This window comes from Poecilia formosa, unplaced genomic scaffold, assembly GCF_000485575.1.
Source record: "Poecilia formosa unplaced genomic scaffold, Poecilia_formosa-5.1.2 Scaffold1070, whole genome shotgun sequence".
In the NCBI taxonomy this organism is placed as follows: Eukaryota; Metazoa; Chordata; class Actinopteri; order Cyprinodontiformes; family Poeciliidae; genus Poecilia; species Poecilia formosa.
Genome location: NW_006801009.1, coordinates 3,624 through 21,564, shown reverse-complemented (window position 1 = coordinate 21,564; position 17,941 = coordinate 3,624). Strand labels below are relative to the sequence as shown.

The following is a 17,941-nucleotide window of genomic DNA, read 5'->3' as shown; positions in this document are numbered from 1 at the left end:
CAGCTGAAACACTGAGAGCCTTTAAATCTCAACTTAAAACCCACCTGGTTAGAGTTGCTTATGGCTAAATTAGGGTTAGAGTGGGTTTGATGTCTTTGATGTTTTTAATGTTTTTGATGTTTTTATCTTTACTTTTTATCTATTAATAATTTATTTTTATTTCTCTTTCTCACTGTCTACGTTTTAATGATATAAAGCCCCCCGGAAAACATCCCAGTTAAACAACGTTTAACTAAAGTCCTACGGGGTTTAGAGTCTCAGTTGACGGCGTTTCAACTAAAAACCTAGAGGTTGGAGTCCTTGTCAAACGGTGTTTTGGACTAAAGTCCCAGAGGGTTGGAGCCCTAGGTAAACGACATTTAACTGAAGTCCTAAAAGGGGTTTTAATATTTTTATCTTTTTTAATCTTTTTCAAAATGTCTTTTTCTCACTGTTTTTTTTTTCAATGTCACATGCTGTTTTTATTTTAAAGCACTTTGAAATGCCTTGCTGCTGAAATGTGCTATACAAATAAAATTTGATTGATTGATTGATTGATTGATTGATTGATTGATTGATTGATTGATTGATTGATTGATTGATTGATTGATTGATTAAAGCATTCCTTCTTTAACTGCTGTTTTTATTGCTGGTTATGTATCCAGTGATCATTGGTTGTATGACACATTTCCCAATCTGTGTCGGGACTATGTTGCTGTGTCACTTGCAGTGACACCTGCTGGATTTAAAAAGTCATAGCAGACAAATTCAATAAAGACTGGAAACAGAACAAGGCTCATTCACATGTTTTTGTTTCGAAACATCAGCCGCTGTAACAACTTTAGGCCGTTTACAAACCATTTCATTGTAATTACATGGATGGAGTGATTTGAAAGAACATTAAAATACAAATAAACACAAATGATGACAAACCAGAACTGCAATCAGATGGTTGAGATGAAGATCCAGTTCAATCGCCTGCTTTCTGGAAACACCAGGGTTTATAACAGAGTGTTAATCGGTTCCTCCCCTTCATGCCAGGTGATGATGCTTCAGCATCGGGAAGAGCTCCAGTTACAGTAAGACAAAACCTGGGAGCCAATCCTACATTCATCTACAATATAATAAAAGATAATCCCTGCAAACTAATTCAAATATTCTATATCTATTGGAATAATCCAAAAGGAAAATGATCAAAAGTGGAAACGAGATCGGAATAATTATTTTCCTTAGTCTCTGTCATAAAATCAAAAGAGAAAACTTCCTCTTCCCCTGTTGATCCATACTGGTATTCAAATACGAGCCAAAAACCAACACAAAGCCAGGAACACAAAGTTTCTCCATTCAACAAAATCCACAAACATGTCGACACAGTTTCTCCCTCATCTATGGGTTTCAGGTGATGTAGCACCGACGTCAATCCAGATGGAGGGCCAGAAGTAAATTCAACCCATTTATTTCTGTTGATCCAGCATCAAAATGTCTAGTCTGAGTCCTTTACTGTTGCTCCAGCCGTTCTAATAGAGAGAAAGATAAACGTTATTTTCATGTTTTGAAGTTGATCAAAAGGGAGTTAATTTTAAAACACTTACATAAAAAATAGGAGAAAAGTGGATCTACAGCGAATAACACAAGGTACAGAAACTAACAATGCAGCACCACCTTCTAATAAGTAACAATCGCATCGTTTAAATTGTATTTTCAGATGTTTTATTTTAGTTACTTAGAAAGCCAAGCATTCATAGGTAAGGAAAGATATATTATTTTCATGCCCTATCTTGGTTGTCCTCAGAATGCTAATGTTGTTAGCTCAGTCACGGACAGAAAATATGACGTTTATTCAGAGGAACTTTCTTGCTAAAAAATAATAATAAAAAAGCTAAATGAATTAAATATAATCTATCCAGCCATACAGTCACCGTGAGCTGTTACTGTCCCCCTCATGCTTCGTGTCTGGACACCAACAGACACGAACACGAAGTTTCTGTAGATCAGAGCGAGTCGTTTGACCTACGTCTGAATCCAGCCTCCGACAGCGACTCAACATTAACGTACAACTCCAGCACGAATTTGGGTTTATAGAAGCTAAATAAGTTATTTACCAGGAGATTAAAGCTAATAAATAACATGTTGTTAGCAAACTAACTCGTTTTGACAAACAGCTGAAACCCTGAGTGCCTTAAATCAAGACTGAAAACCAACCTGGTTAGAACCACGTTTAAAACATTAGAAATGAAACATTAACCAATATGACGTGTAACAATGGCAAAATGTAATCGTCCAATTGTTGATTGTGTGTTTTATGACTTTGTATTTTTATTATGTAAAAAAAAATTATGTAAAAAAAATTATGTAAAAAAAACAAAAAAAATCTACTTTGTCCCAATGGAGCTCCTGTACACAGGAAACTGCTTGCTGTTGTTGAGTCATCTTCAGGCACTTTCTGAGACCCCGCCTCCTCCATATGGGCGAATCACGATGCAGGTTCATCCAGATCACATGATACAGCTAGTAGAAAGTGTAGTGTAATGGTGCTCTTGGTCTTTACATCATAAAGTGCTGAAATGTGATGTACAAATAAACTTGATTAGCTTTATCTAAGGGACTGAATATTTATGCAATCAATTATTTGATGTTAAATATGAAAATCTGATTTTCCTTTAACATTAAAATCTTTACGTTGTGATTTTTTATTTTTTGTCAAAAATGCCAAATTTTGTTGATGACATAGTTTGTAAAAGCAATAAAACATTAAAACATCCAAGGCTGGATATTTTTCATTGACACTGTATCTCACTGCTGAGATTTATTTAAGCACAATGTTTTTCCTCTGTTTTTGCCATCAGTATTTGGGTCTGCATACAAATTGAATCAATTAGCGGTAATGCAGTCACAACTGCATAATGTACGGGTAAGAAGTTTTGCTGTGGCAAAGAGGATTTGGCAACTTTATCATGAGCAAAGTCTGTTCCTCAACCAGTATCTCTGCTGCCAGTAACTTAACATTTGTCCTCAACAGATGATGCATCTGGCCTGTCATTTAATGTTCAACCCTGTTTCTCTTTGTGGCACAAGCTATTAGCTGAATTTGTGCTACGATTAGCATGTGTTCCTACTATGGTGCAGTCTTTACAACATGTTTACCTGTTTAACTGTGTTTCTATGGAGGAAGCCACTAAACGAGCTTCTACTGCCCTTAACTTACTTTTTCTTTAACACAGAGTTTAGTTCAGTTTATCTGTAGATTTTCAGTGTATCTGCTCCGTCTCATCAAACTCCAAGCTGTTGTGGCCTGAAATGACATAAGATCATTTATTTGTCTCCCATGAGAGAGAAACTTGTCTTAGACATGATCAGACTTACATAGAACTTTATTAGGACACTCAAAGGCGCTTTCCAATGAAATCAGTCATTCCCATTCACATGCTAGTGATGACAAGCTACTGGGTAGTAGCCACAGCTGCCCTGGGACAGTCTGACAAGGACACAGTTCCAGTTAAACCCAGTAGAGTTGTTTATATATGAGATGCTAGGATAGAAAACACTTTTTCATGGCATGCCTTCTAATGTATCTAATGTTTGCTGTCGAGATAATTAACTATTTTTGAACCTTCTTAAATTTCTGCAGCAGCTATAATAAATGATAGATTACACTTTCAAAGACACCATCTGAGTGTAGGCAACTAATGGTTCATTAAGCTAGAACTAAACAGTGATCTAGTTTCTCATTGGTCCACCGACTCCAATATATTTTACACTCCAGATTGAAAACAAAAAGGTGAGTTCTTCTTGCAGCATTTAAATCAAAATGAGATCTCTGAGCGCCCTCTTCTGGTTGAAAATGATAATTGTCTATCATGAAATGCAGTTGCACTCTGACTGGCCAGTGTCCTGTCCTTGATGCCTCATCAGGGTTCCTCTCTGACCTCTGACCTCTGTGTTGTTTCCTCCACTGCAGGACAGACGATCAGAGCTGAACCTGGAGAAAACGCCATCCTGCCATGTGAAGCTCCTGAGAAAAAACCTGTCATCATTGTAGAGTGGAGAAGATGTGATCTGGAGGGAAATGATCATGTTGCTCTGTATCAAGATGATCAGTTTGATGATGAGGGTCAGAATCCAGCTTATAAGAACCGAGTGGATCTACAGGACAGAGAGATTAAGAATGGAGACGTGTCTTTGGTTCTGAAGAATGTGACGACTGATGATACTGGAACATATGAATGTAGAGTGAATCAGACAGAAGTTAGACGCAGAAAGAGATCTCACCTGAAGAATGAGCCCATCATCTGCATCATCAACCTGGTTGTTTCTGCTCCAGGTGAGTCTGACTGGATCAGAACCTGCAGCTGCTTCATGGTTATTAATGTGAGAGAGAAACATGTCAGATCAGATGTTTGGTTTTCTGTTGTATCAGTAGAAATCAGCTGGTCTGAGATCAGCAGGTGATGATATTCAGCAGATCAGACTAACTCCTGGTTCTGTTTACAGGAAACAAGGAAGGACAAAAGGACAGAGGGAACGAGGAAGGACAAAAGGACAGAGGGAACGAGGAAGGACAAAAGGATGGAGGGAATGAGGAAGGACAACCAAAGGATGGAGGGACCAACACTGGACTGACAGTTGGTCTCCCAGTTGGACTCCTTGTTCTGGCTCTATTTGCTGTTTCAGGTTTTCTGCTCTGTAAAAAACTGAGACGTTCACCACAGGAACAGAACCAGCCTCCTGCAGCAGAAGCAGAACTTCAGGCTATGAATGTTGAAAACCATCAAGAACCTGAAATGTGAACATTTAGACATTTTTACTGCAGAACAAACTTTCATCACTGAAGTTCAGCTGAAGATTCACTTCACCTGTTTTCATCCGATCTTTTTACAGCAGAGAATGAACTGAATGTCAGAAACAATCCGTGAAAAGACCTGCAGCTTCTTTTTAAGGTTTTATTGTAAATGTCAATCTTTTGATGGCGTCTGTTCCTTCATCAAAGTTACCACCAAAAGAAGGTCACACTAATATTTCATTGAACCGCCTTTAGCTTTTACAACCCCTGGCATAAAGCATCACCTTGGATGAGCGCTCATTCAGACATTTCCTGCTGTAAAACAAACTCGGATCAAAACCATGGTACAATAAGGTCATTCCAAAGTGCATCTTGTTGTCTTTCAGGAACACTCAAAGAAATGAAGAGAAAACATTGTGGAAGTCAGTGAATGATACTTTTACTGACCAAGTACAGGGAAATAAATATGGAGTCACTCAGTTCTGAGTGTGCAGCAGATCTGCAGCTCATCCCAGAGGTTCTCAATGGAGTTAAAGTCTGGACTCTGTGGTGACCAGTCCATGTCTGAAAATGATGTCTCACCTTCCCTGAACACTTTCACAATCCCGACTTTGTCATTTTGTAAAATGGCCCTTCCATCAGGGAAGAAAAAAATCCACTGATGGAATAATCTGGTCATTCAGTCGAACTGTTGCTGAACTTTGACCTGACCAACTGCAGCAACCCCAGTAGGCATGATGGGTAATCCCCTCACCAGCTCCTTTGAACAGGTAAATGCACTAAACTGCTGTTCTTCTTTAGCTTTGTTTGCTTTTGTTTTAAAATAAGTTTGCTTGTATAGACCTTTGTTTATCATTTTATTACACTATGTTCAATAAAGTCAAACTTGAACTTTTACTCTGAAAGAGAGAGAGAATGATTTGGATTCCCTCCAGTAGAATTTCAACCAGCAAACAGAAGATGATGTGAACAATGACATTAACTTTCTGTTGTTTCATGTTTGCAGTTTGCTGTAGTTTAAATGATGGCAGCGAGGAAGTGAAGGAAGTCGTTCAGTCAATGTTGGTCAAGCTTCAAAATACTAAATTAACATTAACAGCCACCTCATTCAGCCCAGATCTTCTTCCTTTGCAGTGGAGGATGGTTGTTTACAGCAAAGGTCATTTCCAGTAAGCTTCATATTGTAATGAAGCAAATAAAGCAGCTGGTTTTCACCAGGCTGCAACACATATTGCTTTAGCTTGTAAGCAAAATAACATGGCCATGAAGGCTTTAATACAAGCTCCATAATATTCTGCATTTTTCTGTTTTACTCATGTTGCAGAATAAAACAGCAGTCTGAATATGGCAGCTGGAATAATTTGAGTTTGTTGCATTTTCATCTTTGCTGATGAGACTTTTTATGCTTTTTTTGAATACATTTCTAAACAAATCCAACTTTTGTAGTTTAGTTTCCATTCTTTTATTCATCATCTCTTCTCTGATGATGAATAATGAAAGGTGAAGTTCACTTATTGACTCTTTGATAAGTACATCAGAATATTTTTGTTAAACTGGTAAAAGTTGAAAACTTAATTGTCCTGAATTGTAATTCAGGTAAATGAGCATCAACAAATGTATTCAGCAGACCAAAGGGACCAATCACAGATTCACTGATGATACAGAAGAGACATTGCGCACGTCGTACCTCACACCAAATAAACAATATCTTTTATTGGAGGATTATAAGGAATGAAAGCAGATCAAGAAAAAAACTGCTACTACAATACCAAATGGTAGCGGATCGACTGAATCCATAATTTGCTCAAAATATACATTTCCAAACCATCATTAACTAAAAAAAACATCATTAACATACCTATCATTTGCTCCAATAAAAAGCTTTAAATTTACAATGAGCAGTGAAAATCTATGATGAAACATGTTAATCTGACAGCAGATTCATTCATCTGATCTTTGTTCCACATCTGATCAATATTTATACACATTAACCATGGCAACAGGTTAAGATTAAATATGAGAACATGTTGTAATATCTGGTAAAGGTTGACTCCAGTATACAAATGACTTGTACTAATGACTTTGACCCTTGATTAGTTTTGAGAAACGTTAGGTTATGAATAATATTTTTTACATTTATCACATTCGTCTTTAAAACCTATATCATTCTTCTGTTTGCCTCTAACTTGTGCTGTAACGAATGTGTTGCAAGAGTCATAAAAGCAGGAAGTCAGACTCTTTTGAGCCAAAGTGCAGGCAGACTGAGAGTTTACCTGATGGAAGAAACAGGTACAGGGTAAAGGTTGTGACCCAGAGAAGCAGGACCAAAGCTTAAGGCTTTCTGAGAAGATGGGGGGGTTGAGCATGTTTGCAAGCTGAGTTTTTATTTGTCCCCTCCTCCTCTTAGCAGTTTGCAAACTTTGTAAATAGGGAACACCCATTTGTAATAAAAGGTGCAGCGGGGGGTGAGAGCCTCAGAGCGAGGTGGAGACTGTAACTGATGGTTCTCTCCTCATGAGTAAATCTAATCACTTGTCTCTCTCTTCTTTGTGTTTGTGTCAAAGTGCTTTAAATTGTTTGAACCTGATAATAAACTTCCTGTTTGAGTTTTGATGCTTTTATTTTGAAGGGAAATTTCCTGTCCAGCTGTTGGCAGAAAGGCATCTTAATGGTAAAGACAAAAAATTGTAACAAAATTTATAAAATTTATCTTATTATCAGACCCTTTCATACAGACGAGGTATGTTTATGTGACTGAAGTTGTGCATTTGTTTAAACATAACTTATATATCTTGATTTGTTTACTATTCTGTACATTTATTACTTTATGACCCATTAGTCTAATCCCCTCATCACTGAAGTGGTCTATTAAAGGCCTTTCTGTCAAACTAGATCAGCGGTCTAACGAAACACAAGCAAACAGGAATAATACCCACATATTGATCAAATATTCTACCATCACAATGTTTAGATAATTATACCAAGATTGATCAGTGGCATTTTAATGCAGGGTGATAAAAAAAATACCAAAACAAACAGAAAAGAAAAGTTAGGCTGGTCTGGAGCAGGCTGGCTGCACAGAGTAAATCTCCATGGTAACTTATGTTACATGTTTTGTGAAAACTAAGGAAGGCATAAAATATCCGGAAAATCCCAGTTTAAGTTTTTATTTGTTGAATGTCTTCATTAATTTGTTGAATCTGCCTGTTGCATTTGGTTTCTACTCATCTTCAAAATCATGACACTCATCTATGCTGTTATTTATTACTGAGATATCAGGTGGCTCAGTGAAGTGAATATGGTGAGAATACAAATAATAATAATAATAAAAGAAAATTGATGGTGTCATGGTTCTTTGGAGACACTTTGAAATCCTTGCTTTCTCCTGGAGACAATAGTTTCATCCTGCAGTAGAAAGGAAAGTGTTAACAAAATGGTTTCTATCTTTCATCATCAGTTTGTGGGTTTATGTGCTTTAAGTTTATTACCTTGGGATCTGTGCTGATAAAAAGACACAAAGAGGAGCGTAGAGATGAGGTATGGACAGAAGACCAGCAGGCGGCGCGTCACTGTGAACACGAGCTGCACGGGGTCTGATGCAGGAGGCGGAGCTTTGGAGGTGGGAAGGGCTACTTTAAGTTTATCTGGAGAAAAAAATACATTTAATTTTGACCCTAAAACTGGAAGAAAAACCTCTTGCTGACTCATTTTGCTCCCCTGATCAACTGATCTATTTAGACCTTAATGCAGGGGTCCCCAAGCTACGGCCCGCGGGCCACGTCATTTAGTCCCGCCTCCTCATGCCAGAGAGCATTCAGTGTTTTTTTTTCATATATTGTATTTTCTGGTTTATATGTGGATTTTTCTTCAACCACCAGGGGGAGCTCTTGAGCAAATGTGAAACTTACTTTCCCTCAATGGAATATATACCAGTCAGTCCCAGTCACCGTTTCACTCACGGTTTTTTCCATTTGCATTCTGGGTAAAAATCTATCTAAAAGCGCGAATGTGTCGTCACCCCCTCCCCCTCGACAGTTTCAAAGACAGAACAGCCCTTCTTCCACCCCCCCCAATCCCCGTCGATAAGAATTTTCTAAGGTTTCTTTCTCCAAAACCTAAGACCGGCCCCCGACCAGAGAAAGGAACAGCTATGTGGCCCTCGCAGGAAAAAGTTTGGGGACCCCTGCCTTAATGGCTTCTTGTGTTTACCGTTTACTTTAAAAGAAATTCACTAGTAACAGCCATGGAACACACTCTGTTAGACTCTGTTAGTTCACTACCCATCTTACAGCTTTTATTATCCCTCATCCATTTGGCATAATACAAGTGTGAGGGGTGTACTCACTTTTGTGATACACTATATGTAAACTTTAAACAGCAAGCAAATGTTTTCTGGAATTTATCAAATAGAACTGATTTAGGTAATTTTAACAAATCTAAAACAAGAAAAGTTTCAGACAGTGAAACGTAGTTTGGTTCTTTTTATTCGCTGTATGTAAATATCTGGTTTCAGCTGCACCTCTCACTCACCATGTAGTGTTGTTGAAATAGGCAACTGAACAGGATAATAGCTTCAGCAACCTTTCTGAATTCACAGACAGTTAAGATAATCCACCACAGATTATGGTAGATTATCCCACAAACAGGATGTTGAGTTTGTGAGGCATTTCTTTTCCTGCTCTTAAGCCATAGGTCTCCTCGTGAAGGCACAGTTCATTTCTGAGTTATTTCCAATAATTTCTCACCTAAGATTACCCCTCTGTAGGTTTGTAAGCTTCACCAGGACCCTACAAGGACCAGTGGGTATACATAATGGAGAGATGGGTACATACAGGTGTGTGTGGCTGACCTGAGACAGAGATCCAGCTGGATGGAGACTCTCCCTGATCAATGATGTTGCACTTATAGAGGCCTTCATCAGATTTCTTCACCAGGTTCAGGGTCAGGTTCCCAGTAGTTCCATGACCAATGAAGGAGCCATCTTTATAGAAAGCAGCTGGGAGGTTGTGGGCTGGACTCTTTGCTCTGCAGCTCAGAGTGACGTCATCTCCCTCCATCACAGGGAGGACAGGACTCTGCAGGATCACTGATCCACCTCAACACAGAGACAAACTACAGCATTTCATCCATTTCCACACAGCAACACTAACTCCACAGTCTGATCTTACCAACAGTGAGGTTCATGCTGCTGCTGGAGGATGATCCCTCTTTGGACTCACACCAGTACACACCAGTATACTTTTCCAAAATATAGCTGATGCTGCAGGAGGAACCAGCTGGTTTCCCCCATCCTTTTCCACATTCAGTCCTGGTTCCTCTGGTTGTGTTTCTCTTCACAGTCCATCCATCAGAGCTGTTTTCATCCTCACAGATCAGAGTCACTGATTCTCCTCGAATCAACTGAGATCTGCTGGGACTCACAGTCAGACGAACTGGGACAAAAGCAGGAGAACATATATTTAATTTAAAAAAATATATTGCATGAAGTCCCAGTGGATGGAACACCCAAGCTGTCTGCAAATGGAGATTGCATTATTCACCTTTGGCCAGGGCCCTTGGATCTTTGATCCAAGGGCCCTGGCCAAAAGGGGGGGCAATTTATTTATTTATGTTTTCATTCATAGGAATTTAATTAAACAGGGTCCTGTCAATTACAAAATTAATCATATTGTATTTTAAAACATTGTTTTTAGCAGTAAAAATGTAATGTTCCCACTCCCAGATCATAAAACACACATCAATATTTGCCCTGAACCCCCCTGTCTGCGTTAAATGGTTTGTTTGTGCTTGGAGCTTCAGAGTGACGCTGTTAGCAGCAGACAGTGGGAGATACTATGCTGCCTAGAATAAGAATGTCAGGTTTTCAAAATAAAGAGAGGGAGAGAGAAAAAGGTAAGAGTGTTAATTTATAACCCAGTTTTTCTCCAAGAGAGGTGAGTAGACTGTGTGAGATTATCAACCATTTAGCATAATTAGCTTAGCTACAGATTACTGTTTGCCTCCATTTCACTAGCATTTAATGAATTAAGGAAAAAAATTACCAACATATTCAAATATTTAACTTGTCCCTTTTACCTCTTAACAGCTGAGTCAGTCAGTCAGCAGCTCTAACCCACGTCTGATCAGTTCTATCCTGAGTGAAATTAAAGCTGCAGTATGTCACTTTATAAATATTTTTTTCACATATTTGTTAAAACTGTCATTACGTTGTGACATTATGGTATGAGAGGTAATCTGTGAAAAATCTATTTCCTCTGCTTTCTCCCAGGGTTCTCTAGAAACAACCAGTCAGTGGCAGGAGAGTTTTAGTGCTGTCAATCACAATCTCATGTGGTGCTGCTCATCCTTCCTCCCCCTCGCGCTGTGCTATTCTGCAGTTAGCATAGCACAGAGCTGTGCAGATTCAAACTGTGAATGCTCAGCAGGACAGCGGCCCTTGAAGACTGGAGTTTGACACCCCTGTCATTGTGAATGACAACCTGTGAATGACAGGTTAAATAATATTAAATGCTTTCTTCAATAGCTTCCAAATCGTGTGCAATTAACTCAAAATTTGTGTGAAATTGTTCTACTAGACTCGGGGTGTCCAAAGTGGGTCCTGGAGACATCCTGCAGGTTTTATTCTCTCCATGGCAACAACCTCCTCAGCAGGTCAATGTTCCTCTTAGGCCTCTAATGAGCATCATTTGATGCAGGTGTGTTAAACCAGGGAGAGAATAAAACATGCAGGATGTGGGGCCTCCAGGACCCACTTTGGACAGCCCTGTACTAGACTCTACAGAGGAGGCACACTCATCTTTATTACATTTCAACATTTTTTAGCTATTTCTGTAGTTTTTCTTCAATATCTTCCAGGTCATGTGACCTTTTAACTTAAAATCTGTTAAATTTGTCTACTAAACTACATAGATGAGGCATATTTTATTCCATTTTGACCCCTTTTTTATTTTTAACCAAAATGATATAAAAAAATATTTTAAAAAATGTTCATAAAATGTATTACCTCAGATGATCACATTTGTTACCCGTAATGTTCAATTGCATAAAATTCTAGGACAGGATCTATTTCATTACATGTTCACTTACCTGGAATATGTTAAATACAACAAATATTTATTAAAGTGTAATCTATTTCATAAAATTTATTTGTCACCTTTATTGTTTAATTACACATTAAATGTTTAAAGATGGGCTCTTTCATCTGGTTTGCTTGTTACATTAAATGTTTACTGCAAAATGTCTGATTCTATAAATGTTTACCTTAATCACATAAAATATTTATTTAAAAATATAATCTTTCAGTGGATATTTAAAATATTACCTGAAATATTTTAAATATCCAATTTTTATTTAAAATGTGATAAATTTCTTCACCTGTTTACATGCAACTTGAAATGCTTGAATCAAACAATTCATGAATATTAAATGAGAGAAAACAGCCACTTCCAACTGTACACATACAGGGCATTCTCAAAAAATTAGAATATTATGAAAAGGTTCTCTGAACGAGCAATAAAAATAATCATCTGAATCAACAAAGTAACTCTAAACACCTGAAAAAGATTCCTGAGGCCTTTAAAAACTCCCAGCCTGGTTCATTACTCAGAACCGCAATCATGGGTCAGACTGCTGACCTGACTGCTGTCCAGAAGGCCATCACTGACATCCTCAAGCAAGAGGGTGAGAAACAGAAAGAAATTTCTGAACAAATCAGCTGTTTGCAGAGTGTTATATCAAGGCACCTCAGTAGGAAGTCAGTCGGAAGGAAAAAGTGTGGCAGAAAACGCTGCACAACGAGAAGAGGTGACCGGACCCTGAGGAAGATTGTGGAGAAGGGCCGATTCCAGACCTTGGGGGAAGCAGTGGACTGAGTCTGGAGTAGAAACATCCAGAGCCACTGTGCACAGGCGTGTGCAGGAAATGGGCTACAGGTGCCGCATTCCCCAGGTCAAAGGTCAAGCCACTTTTGAACCAGAAACAGCGGCAGAAGCGCCTGACCTGGGCTACAGAGAAGCAGCACTTTGGACCACTGTTGTTCAGTGGTCCAAAGTACTTTTTTCGGATGAAAGCAAACTTTGCATGTCATTCGGAAATCAAAGTGCCAGACTCTGGAGGAAGACTGGGGAGAAGGAAATGCCAAAATGCCAGAAGTCCAGTGTCCAGTACCCACAGTCAGTGATGGTCTGGGTGCCATGTCAGCTGCTGGTGTTGGTCCACTGGGTTTTATCAAGGACAGGTCAATGCAGCAGCTATCAGAAGATTTTGGAGCACTTCATGCTTCCATCTGCTGAAAAGTTTTATGGAGATGAAAATTTCATTTTTCAGCACCACCTTCAGCTCACAGAGCCAAAACCACTGGTATTACTGACCATGGTGTTACTGTTGGCCTGCCAACTCTCCTGACCTGAACCCCAGAGAGAATCTGTGGGACATTGTGAAGAGAAAGTTGAGACCCAAAACTCTGGATGAGCTTAAAGCCGCTATCGGAGCATCCTGGGCTCCATAACACCTCAGCAGAGCCACAGGCTGATGGCCTCCACGCTGCATTGAAGGCTGCAAAAGGATTCCTGACCAAGTACTGAATGCATAACTGAACATAATTATTTGAAGGTTAACTCTTTTGGTATTAAAACACATTTCTTTTATTGGTCAGATGAAATATGCTAATTTTGGGGATTTTGGGTTTTCATGAGCTGTTTGCCAAAATCATCAGTATTAAAACAATAAAAGACTTGAAATATTTCAGTTAGTGTGCAATGAATCTAAAATATATGACAGTTTAATTTTTATCATTACATTATGGAAAATTATGAACTTTATAGCGATATGCACATTTTTTTTAGAAGGACCTGTATGTCTGCAGCCTTGCTGAGCTCCTCTCCTGGGGTTTCTTCCTCCTCAGTCTTTCCAACTTGCTCCTCTTCTACATCCTCCACTACTGTGTTTTCATTATTTACCTCTTCTGGGGTAAATAATGAAAACAGTCTCTGTAACTTGATCCCTTACTTGTTGATGGTCTTGCTGATGGTTATCTGCCGTTGTGCAGGCGTTGCACTGGACAAAGAGAATCTGAGCCGGCTGCCAGCTGTAAATGATTTTATTAGCCTAATTGTAAATAGGTAGAATATTTGCTTGTTTTCTTTCTGCAGAAAACAGTACACTGAATGCTGACGCCTGATAATCCCTCCAGTGAACAAGATTAAAACTTAGAAATATTATACAGCAATTAGAAGTAGACAATCAAACTCAAGATGTGGAAATAGGAGGAAAAGGAAGGCTGGTTCATGAATGTCATAATCAGAATATTCATATGTTCACAGGTCTGACTAATAAATCAATCCTCCAGCTGCAGCTGATCCAGAAGCTGCTGCTGCTGTTCTCACTAAAACCAGGAAGATGGAGACATAACACCAGTTTTAAAGTCCCTACACTGGCTCCCTGTAGCTCAGAGGATAGACTTTAAAATACTGTTAGTTTATAAATCACTGAACGGTTTAGCACCACAATACATTAAAGATCTGTTATTGCTGTACCAACCGTCTAGACCCCTCAGATCTTCTGGTTCTGGTTCTGCTCTGCATCCAGAACCAGAACCAAACGAGGAGAAGCAGCATTCAGTTTCTATGCACCACAGATTTGGAACAAACTTCCAGAAAACTGTAAAACAGCTGAAACACCTTTAAATCTCAACTTAAAACCCACCTGGTTAGAGTTGCTTATGGCTAAATTAGGGTTAGAGTGGGTTTTGATGTCTTTGATGTTTTTATCTATTTATTAATTTATTTTATTCCTCTTTCTACGGAGCCTGGTGCTGCAAGGTTGGAGACCTTGTCTTGTCAGGCGACGGGGCCTGGATAATACCTGGATAATACCTGGATAAAACCTGTGTTAGATGGACAGCGGAGTCCAGCGACGACAGAAGCTTAAATTCCATAACAAAAGTATGTTTTTATCTTTTTAAAATCTTTTTTAATCTTTGTCTTTTTTTTTCTCAAAATCTCTCTTTCTTACTGTTTATTCAATGTCACATGCTGTTTTCATTTTTTTTCTTTAATTATGTGGAGCACTATGAAATGCCTTGATGCTGAAATGTGTGAAACAAATAAAATTTGATTGATGGATGGATTGATGGATTGATGGATTGATTGATTGATGTCTTGGCATGCACACATAACTTGAACCAGTTACTGCAAAGTAACTACATTATTTGAATTAAATCAAACTTAAAGATGAATAACTATTATATTCATTGATCTGTTTATTATGTCCAGCTCTAACCCTTTACTGTCAGACCCTTCCTCTCCACAAATGTTGAAGTCGTTGTTGTTCCTGAACAATATGGTTCAATAAATAATATAATAAATAAGTAATAAATACTGCAGGTTTTCAGTAGAAGCATCTCCCTCATTTTCATCACTCCATCCAGATCAGGGGTCCCCAAAGTGGGTCCTGGAGGCCCGGCATCCTGCATGTTTCAGTTCTCTACCACCAGGGGGAGAACATGTTTTACACACACCTTCTCAGCAGGTCAATGTTCCTCTCAGGCCTCTAATGATCATCATCTGATCCAGGTGTGTTAAGCCAGGGAGAGAATAAAACATGCAGGATGCCTCCAGGACCCACTTTGGACCCCGCTGCTCTAGATTCTTCCTCCTACACTGCAGATCACTCAGATCTTCACAGAAATCAATCATAACTTCCTCTGCTTCAGTGTGCAGCTTGATTTACCCTGATTACATCACAAGATGGCACTTGACCCAATTACTGCAGATGAAAACAGCAACTCTCTGCATTTATAGTATTCTGTGAGACATATTTATTATTGAAAGCTTTTATGTACAGAGAATGAAAGCACAATAGTTTAAATCCTGTAAGTGGTTTTATTGTGTCAGTGACACTTTAAATCCAGTATGTTATTTTGTCCTGTACATTATATATGAAAAAAGATTAAATCAGAAAGGGAACTTTTGTCTTCAAATGAAAAGGGGCAGGTACTCCCGTTTAGAGTGGTTCTGGTCCAGGACAACTCGTGTCCTGGACCAGAACCACTCCCACAAGCCGTCTCCACTGGTGGAGTTCGGAGCTGCAGGGAGCTGGTCAGCCGCATGCGCTACGCCAAGCTTATGGTGGAGAAACTACTGGACAGCGAGTCCTGCTCTGCTGCACATTAGATGAGTTTTTCTCCAATCAGTCTGTCAATGCCTCAATGCTTAATTTTTATTTATTTATTTTTTGTAAATAAATAAAAATTAAGTCATTGTTGACTTAATTTTATCCATTTAAAGTGGTCTGCTTCCTCTGTATTATGGTCCAATCACAAGCTACAACCTGACAGAAGAGTCCAGCCACCAGGACCAGCAGTGCTGCTTTTAGATGAACCATTTGAAAGGTTGGCTTTAACCATTAAGAAATGGTTTGAATCTATAGTTATTTTCCACTCAATTAAGTATTCACCTAAAAGCAACCTTGGACAGTAAATTCATCCATTTCTACATTTCCTTCGACCTCGTCTTCTTGAGCTCTCAAACATTGCACGGACACCACAACCTCTCTGGAAAGCCTGGCTGTGGCCCACACAGCATCTCTGGGGAATCTGTTGCTCATTTTTGCCATCATCTTTTCAATCCTCAGCTGGCCCCGTGCCTCAGAGCTTTAGGACTCGTTTCTCACCACAAAGAATCAGCAGCTTTCTAACAGAAGCAGCAGCAGCTCCTCTGTCAGCTACACCCACCCATCCATTACCACCAGAACAAGCAGTGTCTCTGTTGGCTGCAGCAGAATCAGCAGCAGTTCTGCCACATGCAGCAGAACTTAAAGGTTCCAGGCTGCAGAACCTTTTCATAGTCACCAGTATTCCACATCTACAGGTTCTGTCTATGGGTTCTCAGCATGTCTACATGCAGAGCAGAGCTGCTTCCCCAGCTCCTGAGCTACAGTCCCCCTGGACTGGATCATCATCTGTTGGGTCTTCAGCCACCGAGACCCAGCTGCCCCACTGCCTGCCTGCATGCTCCAAGCTCCTCAGATGTCAAAGTCATCTGGACCAACTCTGCTGCTGATGCTGCCAACCTCCAGAGGTCCAACATTTCCCATAATACAGTCTGGCTAAAATGTTTAGTTGGTCTGTAGAAATGTCTAGGATATACTAAGACAAATAATTCAATAGAGGCAGAAGTAATGATAAGCTCAAGAGGCCAGAGATTAATGGAACATAGAATAATGTTTATAGTATGGAAAAAATAAACTCAAATGAAGAGTAGATCACCGAGGAAACCGGTCCATCACCCTAAAGCCTTCCGAGTTCATGAAACTCGACCTGAACTTATTTTTATTGGCCGTTTCCTTACTTTCTTTGATAGTTGCTGATATTTACTGACCTTGGTGTGTTGAGCAGAGCAGCAGTGAGGTGAGAGCTGAGGACAGAAGACAGTCAGGTTATAGATTTATATTCACTAAATCATCTGACTCAATACAAAAATGATTGTCTGTTTGATTTCAGAGCATTTAGTCGACTTTAACCAACAACTTCCTGTTCACTCTAAGCCAACGACGGGCAACAATCTGCTTAATTGAGCTTTTTGTCATTATAAAATATTTATCCTGATTTATTCAGCATATCTTACTCACCCAACAGAAACAGTAAGGATGTTTTAATCACCATCCTGACAGTAATCGCTAAAACCTGCGATGAAATGATTTCTTCTGAAATGAACCCTCCGCCCTGCTCTGTGAAGATCACCACTGTGGTTTCCTCTGTGCTGCAGGCTTTGCAAAAACCTTCAGCATATAGGCTGTTGGTCTTTGCTTCATACGGCCCATGAAGCAAAGAGATTTCAAAATAAAACCATATATAAAAACAAGTTGTTTTTAGCTGGGTTTAGTTTGGATATTTAACTTTATTTAAAGTTTTTAAACAGAAAAAAAAAACTTAAGAATTTAAAGAAATTGGACCTGGCTCAGCAGATTTCTGTTCTGGAGGTCATGAAACACATGACACATTCAGGAACTGATGGATGCAGGGACTGAACAGTAAATACAAAAACTGGCGTTTAATAGGAAAATAAACCGTTTCTTGGTCAGGCAGGCCAGGGTCAGAACCAGGGAATCCAAATCAGGGTCAGGCAATTCCAGATCTCAGGGTCAGACAGACAGGGGGTCGAAGCCGGAAGGTCCAAAACCAGT

General features: G+C 39.3%; 2 protein-coding genes across 2 annotated transcripts; one reads left to right on the top strand and one right to left on the bottom strand.

The window, feature by feature from the left end:
- The first annotated feature begins 3,879 nt into the window (after positions 1 to 3,879).
- On the top strand, positions 3,880 to 4,992 carry LOC103132463 (hepatitis A virus cellular receptor 2 homolog). Its single transcript, XM_016667410.1, has 4 exons — positions 3,880 to 4,300; positions 4,471 to 4,490; positions 4,542 to 4,743; positions 4,777 to 4,992. Exons 1-4 carry the CDS (start codon positions 3,880 to 3,882, stop codon positions 4,806 to 4,808), a joined length of 675 nt encoding a protein of 224 aa, XP_016522896.1. The 3' UTR covers positions 4,809 to 4,992.
- Positions 4,993 to 7,210: 2,218 nt separating this feature from the next.
- LOC103132462 (Fc receptor-like A) lies at positions 7,211 to 17,516 on the bottom strand. Its single transcript, XM_007544272.2, has 6 exons — positions 17,387 to 17,516; positions 17,137 to 17,172; positions 9,928 to 10,191; positions 9,609 to 9,854; positions 8,248 to 8,403; positions 7,211 to 8,164 (listed from the first exon to the last, which is right to left on the bottom strand). Exons 1-6 carry the CDS (start codon positions 17,418 to 17,420, stop codon positions 8,160 to 8,162), a joined length of 741 nt encoding a protein of 246 aa, XP_007544334.1. The 5' UTR covers positions 17,421 to 17,516; the 3' UTR covers positions 7,211 to 8,159.
- Positions 17,517 to 17,941: the final 425 nt, after the last annotated feature.

Excerpts from the sequence above, each read along its gene's own strand:
- LOC103132463 (XM_016667410.1), top strand. The coding sequence starts at position 3,880 with ATGCCTCATCAGGGTTCCTCTCTGACCTCTGACCTCTGTGTTGTTTCC. Across the intron at positions 4,491-4,541 it reads GAAACAAGGAAGGACAAAAG|AAGGATGGAGGGAATGAGGA; the intron begins GACAGAGGGAAC and ends GAGGAAGGACAA. Across the intron at positions 4,744-4,776 it reads TCAGGCTATGAATGTTGAAA|ATTTTTACTGCAGAACAAAC; the intron begins ACCATCAAGAAC and ends GAACATTTAGAC.
- LOC103132462 (XM_007544272.2), bottom strand. The coding sequence starts at position 17,420 with ATGGTGATTAAAACATCCTTACTGTTTCTGTTGG. Across the intron at positions 17,173-17,386 it reads ATCCTTACTGTTTCTGTTGG|CTCTCACCTCACTGCTGCTC; the intron begins GTGAGTAAGATA and ends TTCTGTCCTCAG. Across the intron at positions 10,192-17,136 it reads GCTCTGCTCAACACACCAAG|TTCGTCTGACTGTGAGTCCC; the intron begins GTCAGTAAATAT and ends CTTTTGTCCCAG.